Raw genomic sequence first — 17872 nt, 5'->3', positions numbered from 1 at the left:
TTTAAGATTTCTATTTCTTAGCATATGCTTTATAAAACACAACAATTCTCTAAAGAGTTGCATTAAACATATCAGCTTGACTTTTGGTCTCTTAGACTTTAACATGTGTATGCCATACACTCAGTTCAGCACTGATTTGGAAATAATATAAATTCTTCTATTAACACTTTATTCATAGCATGAATGATATAAAAAGAACTAAATATCTTCTTACCTGAAGATGTATATGGCTAGCGAACACCCTGCTAACTTTTAAGATCACACTTTCCTCTTAGAGGATACATCAGAGCTATGCGTTCTCCCCTCTGAAGCCACAGAATTAATGGATTTTTAGAGATGGAGATCACCTGAATTTCCTCATTTTACTAACAAGGAAACAAGGCCCAGAGAGGTAACTCTCCAAAGATCACACAGCTGGTCTGTGGCATCCTCAGGACGGAACACCCAGCTCACAGGACTCTTGGGTCTGTGCTCCTTCCACACCACACCACAAATAATGTTGCTATTAATATTAGCAAAAGGGAACATAATCACAAATCCTCAAGACTAACATTTGCGAACGCAAGGTAAAATCAGATTAGTTGGAGTAATTCAGTTTATCTGGCACACAAAATAAGATAAAAAATTGCTGTTGGGCTTCCCTGGTGGCACAGTGGTTAAGAGTCCGCCTGCCGATGCAGGGGACACGGGTTCGTGCCCTGGTCCGGGAAGATCCCACATGCCGCGGAGCGGCTGGGCCCGTGAGCCATGGCCGCTGAGCCTGTGCGTCCGGAGCCTGTGCTCCACAACGGGAGAGGCCGCAACAGTGAGAGGCCCACGTACCGCAAAAAAAAAAAAAAAAAAAATTGCTGTCACTTTCCCTTTATTTTCAATTGTTCTGACACTTTGGCATTAACTCAAGGAATCCATAAAAGGAGACTGGTAGGCTTTTTCAAAGTAGACTTTTTTCACCAATGAGACAAACCTAGCTAAGGATATAATGATACAAATATCCTTACTTACAACTGGATATAACTTATGGCTGGCTTTTAAAACTTTTAAATAACAAAAGTTGTTCATTTTAGTCTGATAGGGCTTGTAATAAACGGACTTTTTATTTTGAAGCAAGTGAGTCACTTCTAGCATTTTATATGGTTTCAAAGATACAGTTAAAACTCATCATTTTTTTAGCTCACATTGTTTAAAATATTATAAAGCCAAACTAACCCATGATTGTTTATGCTAAACTCTGGAAACATCTTCAAGAACCAAAGCTCTTAAAGAAAATATAAAACACATCGGCAGTGAACAAGAAGCAATATGAAAAAAAAATGCAGTTTCATTTTCTTTTTAAGTGCCTACAGGAGACAGAGCATTGATTACTGTGATTAATTACTCTAAGCAAGTTCCTCTGTCATGTCTTCACTGCTTAACTGTTCAGTAGATAATAGTTAAAATGCATTTTGCAGGGAAAATAAGATCGGCTTTAGGAATCATATGTATTATTTAAAAGTGAAGATAGCATATAAAGAAAGTAAAGGGCCACGAAAATATATTAATAGTGCCGCTGTTATCTGCTGCTGCATAACAAACCACCCCAAAATGTAGTGGCTTAAAACTACAAACAACTTCTCAAGATCATATAGGTTGGCTGGGGAGTGGTTTCACCTGGGATGGGTCGTACTGCTGCATTTGGCTAGTGGGTTGGTTGAGACAGCCAGGCTTCTCTTTCCTTGAGGCCTCAAGAGCTGGAACAGGCAGGGAGATGGATTCTCCCCTAAAGCCTCCACAAAGAAATGTAGCCTGCCCTACCAACACCTTGATCTTAACCTGATGAAATCTGTGTTGGACTTCTGATATATAATAAATTTGTATTGTTTAAGCAGCTGACTGTGGTAATTTGTTATGTCTTCAATAAAAGACTACAGAGAAAACAAACTCTGGAGAGGAAAAACACCCCAACAAAAGAATGGAAAGAAGAAAAAATTAGAAAAGCAGGAAAGCAGTAAAATAGTCGAAATATGTACAAAAATACTAATACAACATATGTAAATGTACATGTACTGGTCTTACCAGTGAAAATCTAGAGGCTTTCAGACTGATTTTTTTTTTTTTTTTTTGCGGTACGCGGGCCTCTCACTGTTGCGGCCTCTGCCGTTGCGGAGCACAGGCTCCGGACGCGCAGGCTCAGCGGCCATGGCTCACGGGCCCAGCCGCTCCGCGGCCTGTGGGATCTTCCCGGACCGGGGCACAAACCCGTGTCCCCTGCAATGGCAGGCGGCCTCTCAACCACTGCGCCACCAGGGAAGCTCCAGACTGATTTTTTTTTTAAAGAGCTGCTTGCTGTTTACAAGAGATATATCTACAATATAACTTAACAAGGCTGAAAGTAAAGCAATGACAAAAAGATATCAACCAAAAATACATTATCAATCAAATCCATTCTTGAGAAAGATGGCTAAGGCCACCCATTCCTTGGCTGTGGTCTCCTTCCACCTTCAAATCTAGCAATGGAGACTGGGTGCTTCTCACACTGGCATCTCTCGGGTTCTCTGCAGCCAGAAAGGTTCTCTGGTTTTATGGACTCCTGTGATTAGGTCGCACCCACAGGAATGATGCAGAATAATTTCCCCATCTCAAGGCCTGTAATCTTAAATCTGCAAAGTCTCTTTGCCATGTAAGGTAACCGTTGGGCTGCACCCGCAGGCCTGTAAGCCTTATAGATGCCCAGCCTCGAGACAGAAGGAAGAGCCCAGAGAGCAGCAGAAGAGACCTCAATGGTTTAATTGACGGAGGAACTTACATGTCTGAAGCAAGGTCCTGGAGCAACACCCCAAGGTGTGCAGCAGACTGCAGGCAGGCTGTAGCAGCAGTCTTGGCTGCTCAGGACAGAGGGAGGCTACCATTTACTCAGGGGGGAATTGATTTCAGGTGGGCTCATCAGGTAACAAGGGCTAATTAACAACCCTTACAATTAAGAGAATTGGACAGTCATGTGAGGGAAGCAGGGCCTAGTCAATCAGGAGATCTACAGAGAGCAAGAGAACAGCGGTCTTGAATGGCCTGACCATACAGTAACACATTCATAGGTTCCAGAGATTTGAACATGGACATCTTTGAGCAGCCATGATTCTGCCTACTGTACTCTATTGTTTTGGAGTTTATATACTATTTTTCTAGTGGTTAGCTGTGAAACTTTTTCATACTTATTTAACTTAAAATTCTTAAAATTGTATAATATCTTGACCCTTTAGAAAGACTTTAGAACACTTTAGCTCCAATGTTCTCTCTTCCAACTTATAGTTTCATTGTTGTTTTGGACATTCAGTTTTTTGCCTGCATGAGTAAGCCATCTTGGACGATGAGACCACAGGTAAGTAAAGATGAGATAAAGATTGGCTGGGGAGTGGGGAGGGGTGTGCGTTAATTTTTAGCAAGGCCTTGGTAATTGAACTAAAGTCTTACTTGAATGCATTTCAGTGCCTTTTTGCAGCAAAAACTCAACTGCTCACCACCACCTAGGAGGATATGTAAAGTAACAGTAATTGGTATTGAGGGAGTAGTTTCCCAAAGGTGAGAACAGAACTGAACTAATGCCAGTAATTGTCTGGTCTCCTCCCCTAAGAAGTAGCCTTGGTCTACTTAAAATTGTTAGGCCGACTGGCTCAAAGAAATAAAACTCCAGGAACAATGAGAACATGTGTATCTTTGCTCCTCGTGGGTAAAGTGACTTCTACTCCATTCCCAGGAGAGCGCTTCCTCTCTCCACCCCCTTCATTTGCTCCTCCACATATGGCCACATTTAAGGGTTTCTGGTTGTATGCGGCCCTGCCTCTTCTCTCTCAGACCTGCAAGCCCTCATGCAGGACACAGTCTACAGTACTTCTCCTGCTTCCATCCGGTTAGCACAGCGGAGGCAGAGGCCGGCACCTGCATGGAAACCTACCTCTCTCTGGTGCTCTGTCTCCCACGCTGGATGGGCAAGTGTGCTCTCAGGGTTTGCTCTAAAGGTTTCTCTCTCCCTCAGACACGCCCCAAGGTCCAGACTGGGAAGGAGGGCAGGGCTGGGGTGGAGAAGTAGGAATAAAGCTCAACCGTTCTCAGAGCTGGCTTACACTAGACAGCCTAAACCAGCACTTTACTTTGATTTGCCTCTGGTGCCTACGTTAGTGCTCCATCAGTTAATATTCGGAAGGGAGAATGGAGACTAACTGAACCCAAGAGATGACAAAAAGACTGTATGACGTCTTTACATCTGAATAGTAAAACCATAAAGCATCAATTTATTACCTTCTAAAATTAAAATTGAATACGCTAAAAAAAAAAGAAAAAAAAATTGTAAAGAAAAAAATGTTTTTAAGTCAAATACTATGACTCATAGACAACTGATAACATTTATCCATTTGATTTGAGGAGCTTTATAAGGAGAATAGATTAAAATTAGCTAAGAGAGTAGATCTTTCATTAAGTTCCCTTACCACAAAAGAAAACTCAATATAAAAAAATAATAAGGGGGTGGGAGGAAAATTTTGGAGGTAATAGATAAATTTATACCCTTGATTGTGGTAATGGTTTCATGGGTATACACTTAGCTCCAAACTCACCAAGTTGTATGTATTAAATATTTATAGCTTTTTGTTTGTCTATTATACCTCAATATAGAGATTTTTGAAAAAGAGAATAGAAATGTAAATCGAATGTCAGATTTCTACAGTTAATGGGAATTAGGAAGCTGAGGCTAGTTTGTTAGCTAAATTGAATTATATAGAATTATCTTGATAAGTGCCTCAAAATTAGCAGACGGGCACCATGAAGATCAGCTTTACTCCTCCCTCTCAGTACAGGCTTTACTCCAGAAAGAAAATGGTTGAGTGTGATAAATATAATAGGGATGTAATTAGTTCATAAATTATCCTTGACACTATATAAGACTGAGAACTAGGCTAAGTTATAATTATTACATAGACGCTATTTCCATGGGACCATGATAGACATGCACGTATTTCTTTCTCCATATGCCTACTTCTTTGGTCATTTAAATGAAACAATATATTTTTAAAACTCTTGAATTCTGAAGAAGTTTATTTAAATCACCCAAATGGTTGTTGGATTTAACCCACTTGCAGTTAGGAGAGAATCAGAAGAGAAGATGGTGAAACAACTGAAGTCAGTAAAAATACAATATTGCACATATTTTAATTAATTATATTTATAAAGCCCAAATATTTAAAATCTGTCTTCACATTCTTCTGTTCCTCCTATTTTTAAATCAGTTCATTCAATAGTATTTACCAATATATTAATTAGAGGTTTTAATAAAAAGAGAATGAGTTTTAAAGTCAAACACAACAAGATTTACTTGTTTCCCTTTACTTTGTAGTTGTGTGACTATGGCTGTGCTCCGTAAAATGGAATCAACAACATTCACTGTAGACAAATCAATTAATATATATATTTATTATAATTTTTACAGCTATTATTATTTTATTTTGATTGGGTCATACTATTAACCCTGTCTCCCTAATTCACTTATTTTTGCTACTTTAAATGAAAACTTCAAGTAGTCTTGAACTGAGATGCCTACCACAGTGGTTGCCATATAGCATGTGCTCAAAAATTAAGCTATAAATATTTATTACTTGTAAATAAAGGAACTGTGCTTGGTGTTTCCTTAATCCCATAGACTTTTATCAGTAGATCTCATAACAATGAGATTCCTGTTTGTCTAACATTCTATTTTTTTTTTTTTCCTAGTTCAGAGTTGTCCTGGGAATCTTTGGTTTTCCTTTTTTATGAGTCATTCACCACCTCACTGATCCATCACCACCTGTGTACTAATACCACACTGAGCATCAAAGAACCTCCAGAATTATAAAGGGCTTGTAAAGAAGTCACAGAAAGAATATTACTATGGGGGGGACTCAGGTATTAGGTAGATAGCCAGCTATTATTTGGGTGGCAAACCTCAAAATATAGTTTGACAGATATTTTTTCCTATAGAATTAAATAGTTTGGGGAGCTTTTTATACATATAGCCTTAACTTCCACCAGTGAGCCCTATTTTTCATTACTGCAACAATCACTCCACAAATCCAAAGAACCCCCCAAGTCAGCACAGTATAATATAAGCCACAGAAACCAGAGCCAAGAAAGATGACCAAAGAATTAACATTCCATTTCAAAACTAGCTCGTGCTGGACTCAGAAAGCTGCAAATTCATAAATGTAGAGGTTGAAAATTACAATGTCATTTTAGTATTATGTTTTCTGGCTAGCCTAATTTTCAGCTACAACTGCAACTTGTTCTGTCTCTCCTCTAAATCAAAACTGAGGGAAAGTCAGAATAACAAACGTAGCTACGACAAACAATGAAGAGAGAAGACCAGAGAGACACACAGAAGGCACCATACTGCAGCTTCTCCGCTTCACAGGAAGAGCCACGTGCAGTGGATGGAGGGAAGAAGGCAGGGAGGCAGCCAGCGGGGAGCTCTGCCTCCAAACACAACGACTATTTTCACCAACATAAGCTCATTCATTCAACAAAGTTATGTGGGGCATCCCCTGTGAATAATGCACTGCTTGAGGCATCACCACCATGGCCTTTAGAGATGCAGTTGTGATCCCAAGACAATGTTTTTGTATATTTTTTTCTTTTCAAAATACTCACATATCCTGTCTTCAATTGATCAGTCAATATTTATCAGATATCTATTACGTCTGTGAATAAAACTCAAAAATAGACAATATATATTCCAAACAATCTAGACAAAAACACCTTTGTCAACTAGATCAAAGGTCATCATTTGAAAACAGGGAGGAAATGAAGAAAAGGAAAGAGTAGATAATAAATTTTAAATTGTTATTCAACGATTCATTCATCTAACACAGACAAGGTGCTTGTAATGTATGAGGAGATGTGTTAGGTGCCACAGGAGACATAAAAATGAACTGAGACAGAAAGAAGACAATCATTTTGCAGGTCCTATCCATTCTCCTGTGATTAAATCCTCCTATTCTTGATTCAGACAGACGCTGGGCTTTAATCCTGCCTCTACTCTGTGACCTTCAGCAAGTTACCTAACATCACTAAGCCTCAACTTCTCCATCTGCAGAATGGAGCTAATAATAATATTATTAGCTTGTGTATTAGGTTGTTGTAGGGCTTAAATAAATGATGCATACAAATCATTTTAACACAATACCTTTTATAAAAATAGCTAACAGATATTAATGCCTATCATTACTACTATTACCATACTTCAGTTAATCACTTTCCTTCCTTCCTCTTCATACCTATTGCTACCATCCTAATCAGTCTATTTTACTACTTAAATTAAAAAAAATGTTTAACCACCAAGCCAGTCATGAAGAACAATGAGCTCTACCTAGTGTATAACATTCTGTTGTATTTTTACTCATACTCATTCCTCTGACCAGCATTCCTCTGACTTGATCCAACTGGGTAAAAATTCAGTCCATCTCTCATGATCCTGTCAAATACCTTCACAAAGCCTTCCCTACTCTTCTACTAGAAATAGCTTTACTTTCCTCTGAGTTTCCTTTGAGCTTCTGGCAATCACTACTTCCCCCCCATAAACCATCTTTAGCTGTACACTAAGACTTACATTTTCAGTTCCCAGTTAGAAGAATGAAGAGGGAGTATAAAAGGTTTGCATTTTTTCCTCTGGAAAATAATCATTGCCTAAGACTATGAGCATCACTTTGTTCCCTGAGTGAAGAGCAAACCACAGAATCTGCTCCACAAAATTCTAAAAATGTCATAATACTGAATTGGATCACTGAAAAATATCTATACTGTAAAAACAAAAGATAGAAACAAGAAGTTAGAATTTGGTATCAAGACACACATAATGTTCTAAGAATTTTAAAAAGATTATACACTTGCTTTCTTACTTTTCTTTCCTACTGCCCAGTTGCCGAGCTGTATATTGATCCCCATAGTCAAGGAGCACCAGTTGTCGAGAAAAGACATTCACTTTGTTGCCTATAAATAAATCTTCCAAGTGAAGGTCTTCATATTTGGTCCTCTTTAAAAAGGTGCGATGATTCTTTACATCATGCTGGAATCAAAAACAATACAATAAAACAAATAATTACCAGTAGGTAATGTTAACCTTATTATAAAACTAGAAATAGTTATTAATTTTGCTCTATTAAACATAAGTTACATTCTGTTTCATTTTTGCTATAAGTACAAATCATAATTTCTTTCATAACTTATGTATTTCCTAGTCTACTCTAGTAATAACATAAAAATTACAAATTTAATACTTTAAAAAACCCTGGATAGAAAGATTTATTTCCAAATCACTGCAGCAAATTAGTGCCTATGAAATCCCAGAAAAATTCCAAATTTATGCTTTCTTGCCAACACAAAATCCCAATACCAAATAGGTCCACCTGCAAAAGGAGTCCTCAACAAAGGGACACAAAGAAACAAGCACGACTCTTTTAACTCAGTCTTCTTCAATTTGACTTTTTGTAGCAATAACAGCATTCAGCAATGGTGACATATTTATGAGCATGATAATCTTTATCTATAGCCACTTACTGACTATCACTTAATCCAAAGCATAAATAATCCCACTTCAGTTTTCTAACCAAAAAAATAATTTCTATTAAAAGTAAAGACACAAGGTATCTTCTTGTATTGGAATTATAATACCAAAATGTTTAAAATTCCCAAAATGAAAAGAATGTATTTTTAAAAGCAACTATAAGAAAGGCAATCCTATTCCTCTCTGGATCCCACCTTCACTCCGTTTGCCAACTTTAAAGCAAAAAAAGGCTCATTTACCATTTCAACAGATCCATCCCCTGGGTAAAATAAAAGCTCATAACGTCGAAATAGTGAAGCATTTGGATCATACCACTCTGCAATGAAAACGAATCTTTCACTATGATTCTGTAAAGAAGGATAGAAGAATTTTAACACTAACATATAAAATATAAGCACTCTTGTAAAAATCATACAAATTGAAAGAAAGAATTACCAAATATTTGCAATGAAGAAATTTATTATTACTTATTGTATTGAATAATTCTGCTTTTCAACAGTATGCCAGTTATCAACATACCCTCATACATATTTCCTTCTAATTTCTTATTAAACACCCTTAGATATCTCAAAGATGACTTATGAACTGCTTAATACTTCACAGCCATCCAATCATCCTGGATAAATTGATATTTTTTTTAGAACATGAGCTCCTGATCTGACTACTGTGATAATTCAGTCCTTCTGAAAGCAAGTTTACATATAAGCAGATAATCAATAAACTAGTATGAGAAAAAAAAGAAAAGAAAATTAGTATGAGAAAACAATTCTGAGTGGCTAGCTCTCAATTACGTTTAGAACCTAACTGTTCTAAACTTAAGACTCCAGCAGTATTAGAATATTGTTGTCATTCAAATTATAGTAAGCATCTTTACTCTCCTTAGTAATTTCACATGATAGTATTTTTTTATAGAAACAGTGAGAGAATGTGTTAGTCTAGGTCCCTGGAGAAGCAGACACGATGCCAAGACAGGATTAAACATGCAAAAATTCTATTCTGTACAGGAAATTCCTACAAGAGAAAATAGGGAGGGATCCAGGGAAGGCTGACAGACCACAATACAAATCTGACACTGAGTGAAGGAGAGAGTGAAGGAAGACTGGGTGGAATCCTTCTGGACTGCTCTACAGACTAAGGAAGGTTCAGCAAGACCACTACTACCGAATGTAAAATAGCTAGCTAGTAGGAAGCAGCCACAAGGCACAGAGAGATCAGCTTGGTGCTTTGTGACCACCTACAGCGGTCGGATAGGGAGGGTGGGAGGGAGGGAGACGCAAGAGGGAGGAGATATGGGGATATATGTATATGTATAGCTGATTCACTTTGTTATAAAGCAGAAACTAACACACCATTGTAAAGCAATTACACTCTAATAAAGATGTTAAAAAAAAAAAAAAAAAAGACCACTGGGCGATGCGCAAGTCAGTTAGCCCTCAGAGAGTTCTCCGACTTCCAGGGACAGGCCTGCTTTAGTAGCCCTGCTCCTCTCAGTCACGGGCTGGGAGCAGCCCTTGGGAAGCGTGTCCTAACAACAAAAGCAGCAGTAGATTCCAGAGCACAGGAGCTGAGGCCCTTTGATCACTTCAGCTCCCTCTAGTTGAAGATCTGTGAGGTGCATACAATGAAAAGGTTAAGTCAAAGAATGGCCCTCTTTCCTTGACTATTAGGCAGGATTTCCCATCATATGTTATTAATATCTTAGCCCCCAAAGGTCCTTCATCATAATAAGCAAATGAGGACATAAACAAGAAAGGAATCTAAGGGTTTTGTTGCTAATTCTGGATTTCGCATCTGATTCTCTGGTTATGGTATATAGACGGGTCCCTTTTATGTTAATAATTCACTTATAAATTCTAATAGTACTATGTCTAGTTATATTTATGATTGTACTCATAAGCTATAATTGAGATAGCTTTTAAGACACTATTTTATTTTTCCCACAATCATCCAAAAGACACATTTAAATGTTTATTAGTCAAGAGAAAACAAAGGTAAGAGACATACTACAACAAGCCTTTCTTCATTCATTATTTTTCATATTGATGCCTATAAATACAGCTTTTTTTATTTTTTAATACAGATTTTTAAAATTTAGGTTTCACTGTGCATTCTAGTATTATACTCTCTTTTTAATATAAAATTTAAATATTAGTGGTTTATTAAAATTTTTACTATCTATATTAAAATATTCATTCACTCAAAAACATCATTGAAATGTTGCCTTCACTAAAATAAAATTATGAAATGGAAGAAATGATGAGACATCTAACTGAAGGTAAAAGGGCAAAGAAAGTGATGCAAATGAAAAACCAATGAAACTTGGCACTTCCATTTATCCAGGCAGCCTTAACCACAAAAGCTGCCAATCACACTCTTTAACTCTGAGGCAGGTAGTAGAATTTTTCATGATTCATCATCCAGAAAACAGTTTTAATACAAAGAAAACAAACTGAGGAAGTACTGTTTCTGGCTGACAACGTAGCTTAGAGCAAATCAATGCTACTTTCCAAGAACAACTAGGAAAGTGTGATGTTAAAAAAATATACCTGTTTGATGACGTTGGAGAGCATCTAAGGCAGCCAGATTTGATGATCTAAGATTCAGAAAGACAGGAAGTTCACTGAGGTGAGCACAGCATTCTTTATACTGCTTTTACCTGAGGACCTGTGCTGAGACTTAAGTCAAGCTGGACAAGAGACTGAGAATCCCAAGAAGCTGGCAGGGGAAGGCTGCTAAGAGGCAGAGAAGCTAGCAGAGCTTTTGACAGTGTCATGGAGATAAGTAGACAAACACTGGAATTTGGGCCTACCAATGCAGACAAGACTTGAGGGGCAAAGATCCGGAAGAAAAGGAAACCATAGAGAAGTGAGCTCAAAGCTGTGTTTGTTCAATGGAGCTTTCAGTAGCATCACAGTGCTGGAGGGAGGAAAATGAGAGTTCAAACCCACCAAAAAGGAGACCACTGATAAACTATCTAGCCTTTCTGTTGTGACTCCTGGAGCATTACACTCCAGGAGCATAGGCAAACTAAAGGTAAACAGATCCTTACAAAATTTGAAACAAGTTTTGTGTTCACTCAATGTTCAATTATGATAAGTGATGTTTCCTCCATTCCAGCCCCCTGCATCTCCAGAAATGGAAATATGGCTTTTCATACACAATGTCAAGCTTTCAAAGACAAACTACCAGATATACCAAAAAAAGAAGACCAAGAGAAAAAAAACAGACAATAGAAAGAAATCCATGAATACCCTAGTTGTTATCTGAAAAGGCTTCAAAATAACAATGATAGGTATGAAAAATATATGTCAAGATTAATAATCTCACCAGAGAGCCAGAATCTATTTTTTAATCAATCAGAAATTCAAGAATGAAAAGTAATTGCCAACACAGCATTCTATAACTAGCAAAATTACCCTTCAAGAGGTGAAGGTGAAATAAAGATATTTTTAGACAAGCAAAAACAGAAAATTTATTGCCAATGCACCTGCATTAAAAGAAATTCTAAAGGAAGTTCTGAAGGAAAAAAGAAAATGATTCAAGATGATTCAAGGAACAGAAGGACTGAAAAACAATGGAAATGTAAATATGTGGGTAAATCTAAATAAATAATGCATATACAAAATAACAATAATGTCTCGTGGGATATAAAATAAGTAGAATTTGAATTCAGATCAATAAGAATAGAAAGGGTGTGAGGGGAAGACAATATTCTTCAAATTATGTGAAGCAAAAAAAGTATCTCCTACATCAGTTGCTCGACCTTTTCTCAAATTCCAATGAACATCAGTGAAGAGAATGTCTCTTAAGCTAATAGGCACACAAACTGGAGACATTTTGTTCAATTTTTCACCCTCTGTTCTGTTAGAATGACCTTTCTTCATCTCCTAGTGCTCAGACAACAGGAAAACAATTCTCAAAATGTTTAATAAATTAGTGCCATTCAAACTTTAAGAAATTAATGATAACCATTAAGCATGACAATAATAATTTTTAGAGTAGCTACTAAGTAGCAGGTTCTTTACATACATTATCTCATTTCATTCTCACAACAGACAATGTAGGTTGACAGAAATAGGGATACTATTTCACGGACAAGGATAGTAAAGCTCAGAAAATTTGAACACTGGTCCAAGGTTACAAAGCAAAGAAATGAGTAAGTCAGCCCTCAAACTTTGGTTCTTCAGACTTTGCAAAGCCCATGTTTTGTCCCACTAAACAGCACTACTTACATAAAATGATGCAAAAGTCAGTGTTAAGGAAAGCATTCAGTGGGCCTAAACTAATGATGAACTAATTTATTTAACTACTCCTCTATGTAAAGTTAAATAATTCTAGACAGGGTCAATTTTGTAACCTTTAACAAACATGTAGGGGAAAGGGTATGGATTATTACAAAACAGGATAAGGAAATCAGGTTACTCCCTGTGACATCAAACATACTTAACAAAATATCTCTTTTCAATTATATCCCAATTTCAGAATCTTAAGAAATCAAGAGTCAGTGAGGTCTGTCCTTATAAAATACCAAAAAAACCTTAAATATAAAACTATATTTTAAAACCTATATAACACCCATATGGAAACCCAAGAGACCCAGAAGAGCTAAAGCGGTCTTGAAAAAGAAGAACAAAGTTGGAGACCTCACATTTTCTATTTTCAAAACACTGCAAAGCTACTGTAATCAAGACAGTGTAATACTGGCATAGAATAGATATAGATTAATCTAATAGAAGGGAGTCCAGAAATAAGCTCATACGTATATGATCAACTGATTTTCATCAAGGGCAGCAAGACCATTCAATGGGGAAAGAACAGTCTTTCCATAAACAGTACTGGGACCACTGGATATCCATAGGCCAAAAAATACATGAAACTGTATCCCTACCTCACACTTTATACAAAAATTAACTCAAATGGATCATAGACCTAAACACCAAGAGCTAAGCTGGAAAAACTGCCAGAAGAAAACATTTGTGACTTTGGGTTAGTAAATGATTTCTTAGACAAGACACCAAAAGCACAAGTGACCAAAAAATGAAACAAAACAACAACAGCAAAAACATAGATAATTTGGACTCCAAATGATACCATCAAGGGAGCAAAGTGACAACCCACAGAACTGGAGAAAATATTTACAAATCATATATCTGATAAGGGAGGGTCTAGTATCCAGAATGTATTAAGAACTCTAACAACTCAATAATAAAAGACAACCCAGTTACAAAATGGGCAAAGGATCTGAGTAGACATTTTTCCAAAGAAGATATAAGAAGATATACAAATAGCCATTAAACCTATGAAAAGATGCTCAATACCAGTAGCTCTTAGGGAAATGGAAATTAAAACCACAATGAGATAATACTTCACACACACTAGAATGGCTATAATTAAAAAGACAGGCAATAATAAATGTTGGTGAGGATGCAGAGAAAATGGAACTCTCATATGTTGCTAGTAGAAATGTAAAATGATGCAGCTACTTTGGAAAACAGTTTGACAGTTCCTCAAAATGTTAAACATAGAGTATATATGACCCAGCAATTCCACTCCTAGATATATACCCAAGAGAAGTGAAAATATAGTATATACCCATATAAAAACTTGTACATGAATTTTCATAACAGCTTTATTCATTGAAAATATACTATACACCCATACAAAAACTTGTACATGAATGTTCATAGCAGCACTATTTATTATAGTCAAAAAAGTGGAAGTGACCCAAATGTCCATCAATTGATGAATGGATGAATTGTGGTATGTCCATAAAATGGAATATTATTTGGCAATAAAAAGGAATGGAGTACTGACTCATGCTACAATATGGATGAATCTTGAAAACATTATGCTAAATAAATGAAACCAGTTACAAAAGATCACATATTCCATTTATATGATTTCACTTATATGAAATGTTCAGAACAGACAAATCTAGAGACAAAAAGTAGGTTAGTGGTTGCCAGGGTTTTCAGGGAGGGAGGGATGAGAATGACTACTAATGAGTATGGTATTACTCTTTTGCGGTAATGAAAATGTTCTAAAATTGTCTGTAATGATAAATATGCTAAAAACCAATAAATTGTACACTTTAATTGGTGAATATTATGGCACATGAGTTATATTTCAATAAAGCTGTTTTAAAATAAAGTAAAATAAAATACCATCAGTTTATGATACCAAACAAAATTTGACAAAGCAGATGTTATTTAGGAAATTACAGAAAGTATATACACACACACACATATATATATATATTGTGTTGCCAATAGCTTGCTGCTTTGAAACCATTTTCACTGCGAGTACTATATTCTAACGTAGTCATGACCTCTAAGAAAAAACAATAAAAACAATTACTTTTTTATTGTAAAAAAAGAAAAAAAGTAAATAGATACCAGAGGTCACACTTTTGAGGGGAAAGAATAGAGTTGTGTTAACTTTTAAAATTCCATCAGAAACCAAGCAACCTAATGCAATGTCAAAAGGAGAGTTTGCAACACTACAGATCAGTTCAATCAATCTCTGATGAATAATTGTCACACAGAAAAAGATACAATAACTATGTCCACAAGATTTCAAAAATGCTTAAGCTCTTGGGTCTGACCTCTTGAAGTTTTGGCATAGAGTTTCACAACAGCACCTACACACAAAGAAAAAATATTTCATAATCTCTCAAACAATTAGCCCATTCCTTCATCTATAACTGTGATTTACCTCAATGAGATTGTTAAAAAACTATATATGAATAATAACAGAATTTCTATTTAATAGAAGAAAGTAACTCTCAAGCAAGTATTGTTTCCTCTATGAAAAAAGGTTTATCATGCCAAGTAAAAATTGTATTCAAACTTGATTTAACCTTAACCTTTGCAGTAGAAACTTTAGTTATTTCCTAGAGTCAAAAGATGTCTAGAGATATAACAGTGGTACATCTGAACTTGGCAGAAAACAATGGTACATCTCAACATCTCATTCAGGCTGGCCTTTCAACTAGTTGCCTCACTACACATACACACACACACAAACACACACACAAACACGAGCACATATTCACATCCACACACCTAACCCAAAGTTACCTTTGAAATTGTAAGAATTTTATTTTCAGCTAAGTTGAGGCAAATCTAGCAAAGAACTCCATTCCTTTTTTTTTTCAGTGATCTCAAAGCTGAATATCATCGTGTTCAAACCCTTCATTTTATGGATAAAGAAACTGAGGCAAGCAAATATAAATAACTCGCATAAAGTCACAGAGCTAGTTAACGACTGAGTTAAAACTTGAAACTCCACTTGCTATGACTCAGATCTTTCCGTAATACTGGGCTTCCAGGGCCAACTCAAGAGGAAGAAACTAACACTTTAGTCACACATAGGGACACCTCCAGTTTTCTGCCAGATCTTCAGATGAGAATGTCACTGCCTGGATGATCACAGGGACAACAGGGATTTCCATTTCTGTCAGAAATACCATTATGCAGAACATTTAAAGATTATGCTCTAGCAAAATGAGACTTTTTCTTAAAGAAGCTAAATCATTTTCCTTCTTCTGAACATTTCAAATATAATTTATACATAATAAAGCATTCAAGCACACTTTGTTCCAATTTTGTAAATAATCACCGATGTGCCATCTCATTTTCTTAATATTATAAGCAGATAGCCACACTATAAGGTTCGAAACACACTACTCCCAACATATGAAACCTTGGCATATTGAATATTTTAAGCCGAAGGAGTTTGAGAGAACAACAGAAGCAGGAAGGTCACTTTGACCTTTACCCAACCCTTCTTCCCTGAAATAGGTCATAAAACCCTCATGTGAGAGCTGCCCTGCCTATACCCTTCGTCTTTGAAAGCAAAGGGACACCGAGGAAACTCCCAACAAACAGCCCTCTCTGAGTTTCCCCTAGTTTACCACCCTTCCCTCCTACTCCTTAACTTACCATATTCCTCCAAGACTGTCCAGTCTTCATCAAACCCAGCATAAAAATACTCAGGTCTGTTTCCTCAGGTCCTCATTTCCTTATGAAGGCTCCCATGTCACGAAAAACTTATATTAAATAAACGTGTATGCTTTTCTCCTGTTAATCTGTCTTGGTCAGTTTAAATTTCAGACCCGGGGACCCTAAGAGGATTGAGGAATACTTTTTCCTCCCCTAATCACACTATAGTCAAAAAGCTAAGAAGAGAGCCAAAAAAAATGGAAGAGAAGCTTTCATGAGCTGCAGCTGGGGGACAGCAAGGGGACAGAGACGTTAAGCAGCAAAAAGCACAGTGGTTCTGCAAGATGGCAAAGAGTAAGAAACAACATGCCAGTGGTTATGTAAACAATAACCAAACCCGAGGCAGAGTGGGGAAACTGTAATCAGAGTATTATTAATCCTAAACAAAAGTGGTTCCGTTCCTATTGCTAAAGATCAGCACAGAGAAACCTAATGAGCATTCATTTTCATGGCCCCAGAACTTGAGGGATGATGACCCAAATTCTTATTATTCAACGTAATACCGTAGTATCGGTAGGGAACAGTGTTCTGGAAGGACACTCAGGAATGTGACAAGCCAGTGATGATGACTTTAGGGGTACACTGCACACACTCATCTCTCTCACGGTGCATGAGGGGGTCGGGGGACTGGAGAGGGTCCTTTTCAATTTACACCTTTCTGCCCTGGTTGACCCTGTTTGGTACTTGTGTTACTTTTATTATTTGACGTCAAGAGGGGTTAAATTGTTTTCTAATTCATAGTTTTCTTTAGAGTTTAATTTCAAATTATATTGAAGACCTGAAGCCAGTTATTTTTTTTTCTCTTTAATTAGGTAAGGACTAACTAAACACCCAGCAAAGATACTACTTGCCAGTAGATCCTCCCTCATATCATATATCATCTAGAACTCTTGGAGTTCTCTTCTACCAACTATACTATAAAATCAGAATGTGAATACAAAAAACAAACAAAACAAACAAATAATCAAAGAGTATAACATGAATGTTAAGGAAATACACTAAGATATAAACAGTTAAATTTGGGTCGCAGCATTCTGTAGTTTTTTTCTCACCTTTATATTGTCTGTGTTCTCCCAATGTAAATTTGTTTATAAAATCATAAAAACAGCCCTTTAAAAATCACTGTAAACAATTACGTATCAGATATATGATACAAAAAGAATGGGAAAATTAACATTAAAAGCTAAGATTTATTTTTCTCCTACTTCTCTGTATTTTCTAAACTTTATATAGTCAGTACAAAAAATAAATTTCCCTATAAAAAATCTTCATTTTAAAGTGTTTTACATGGTAGAACTTTTGGTGAGCAATT

General features: G+C 36.5%; 1 protein-coding gene across 4 annotated transcripts in view; it reads right to left on the bottom strand.

The window, feature by feature from the left end:
- The window catches only part of NME7 (NME/NM23 family member 7), a 260881-nt gene that overhangs the window by 210483 nt on the left and 32526 nt on the right, over nucleotides 1-17872 (bottom strand). The window contains exons 1-3 of one of the 4 annotated variants that reach the window (XM_089911417.1): nucleotides 11104-12094; nucleotides 8797-8904; nucleotides 7893-8059 (exon numbers count right to left, since the gene is read on the bottom strand). In XM_089911417.1, coding sequence (XP_089767543.1) covers nucleotides 7893-8059; nucleotides 8797-8904; nucleotides 11104-11127 — 299 coding nt within the window. In that variant the 5' untranslated portion in view covers nucleotides 11128-12094. Of the gene's footprint in view, nucleotides 1-7603; nucleotides 7791-7892; nucleotides 8060-8796; nucleotides 8905-11103; nucleotides 12095-17872 lie in introns of those variants that run through there. The other 3 variants (XM_089911404.1, XM_022560184.2, XM_022560185.2) reach the window with 3 other exon arrangements.

This window comes from Delphinapterus leucas, chromosome 1 (assembly GCF_059928025.1).
Source record: "Delphinapterus leucas isolate spDelLeu-1000000601 "Yukka" chromosome 1, BTC_Dleu_Yukka2, whole genome shotgun sequence".
In the NCBI taxonomy this organism is placed as follows: Eukaryota; Metazoa; Chordata; class Mammalia; order Artiodactyla; family Monodontidae; genus Delphinapterus; species Delphinapterus leucas.
The sequence above is the reverse complement of the archived record's forward strand: the minus strand, read 5'-3'. Positions and strand labels throughout refer to the sequence as shown.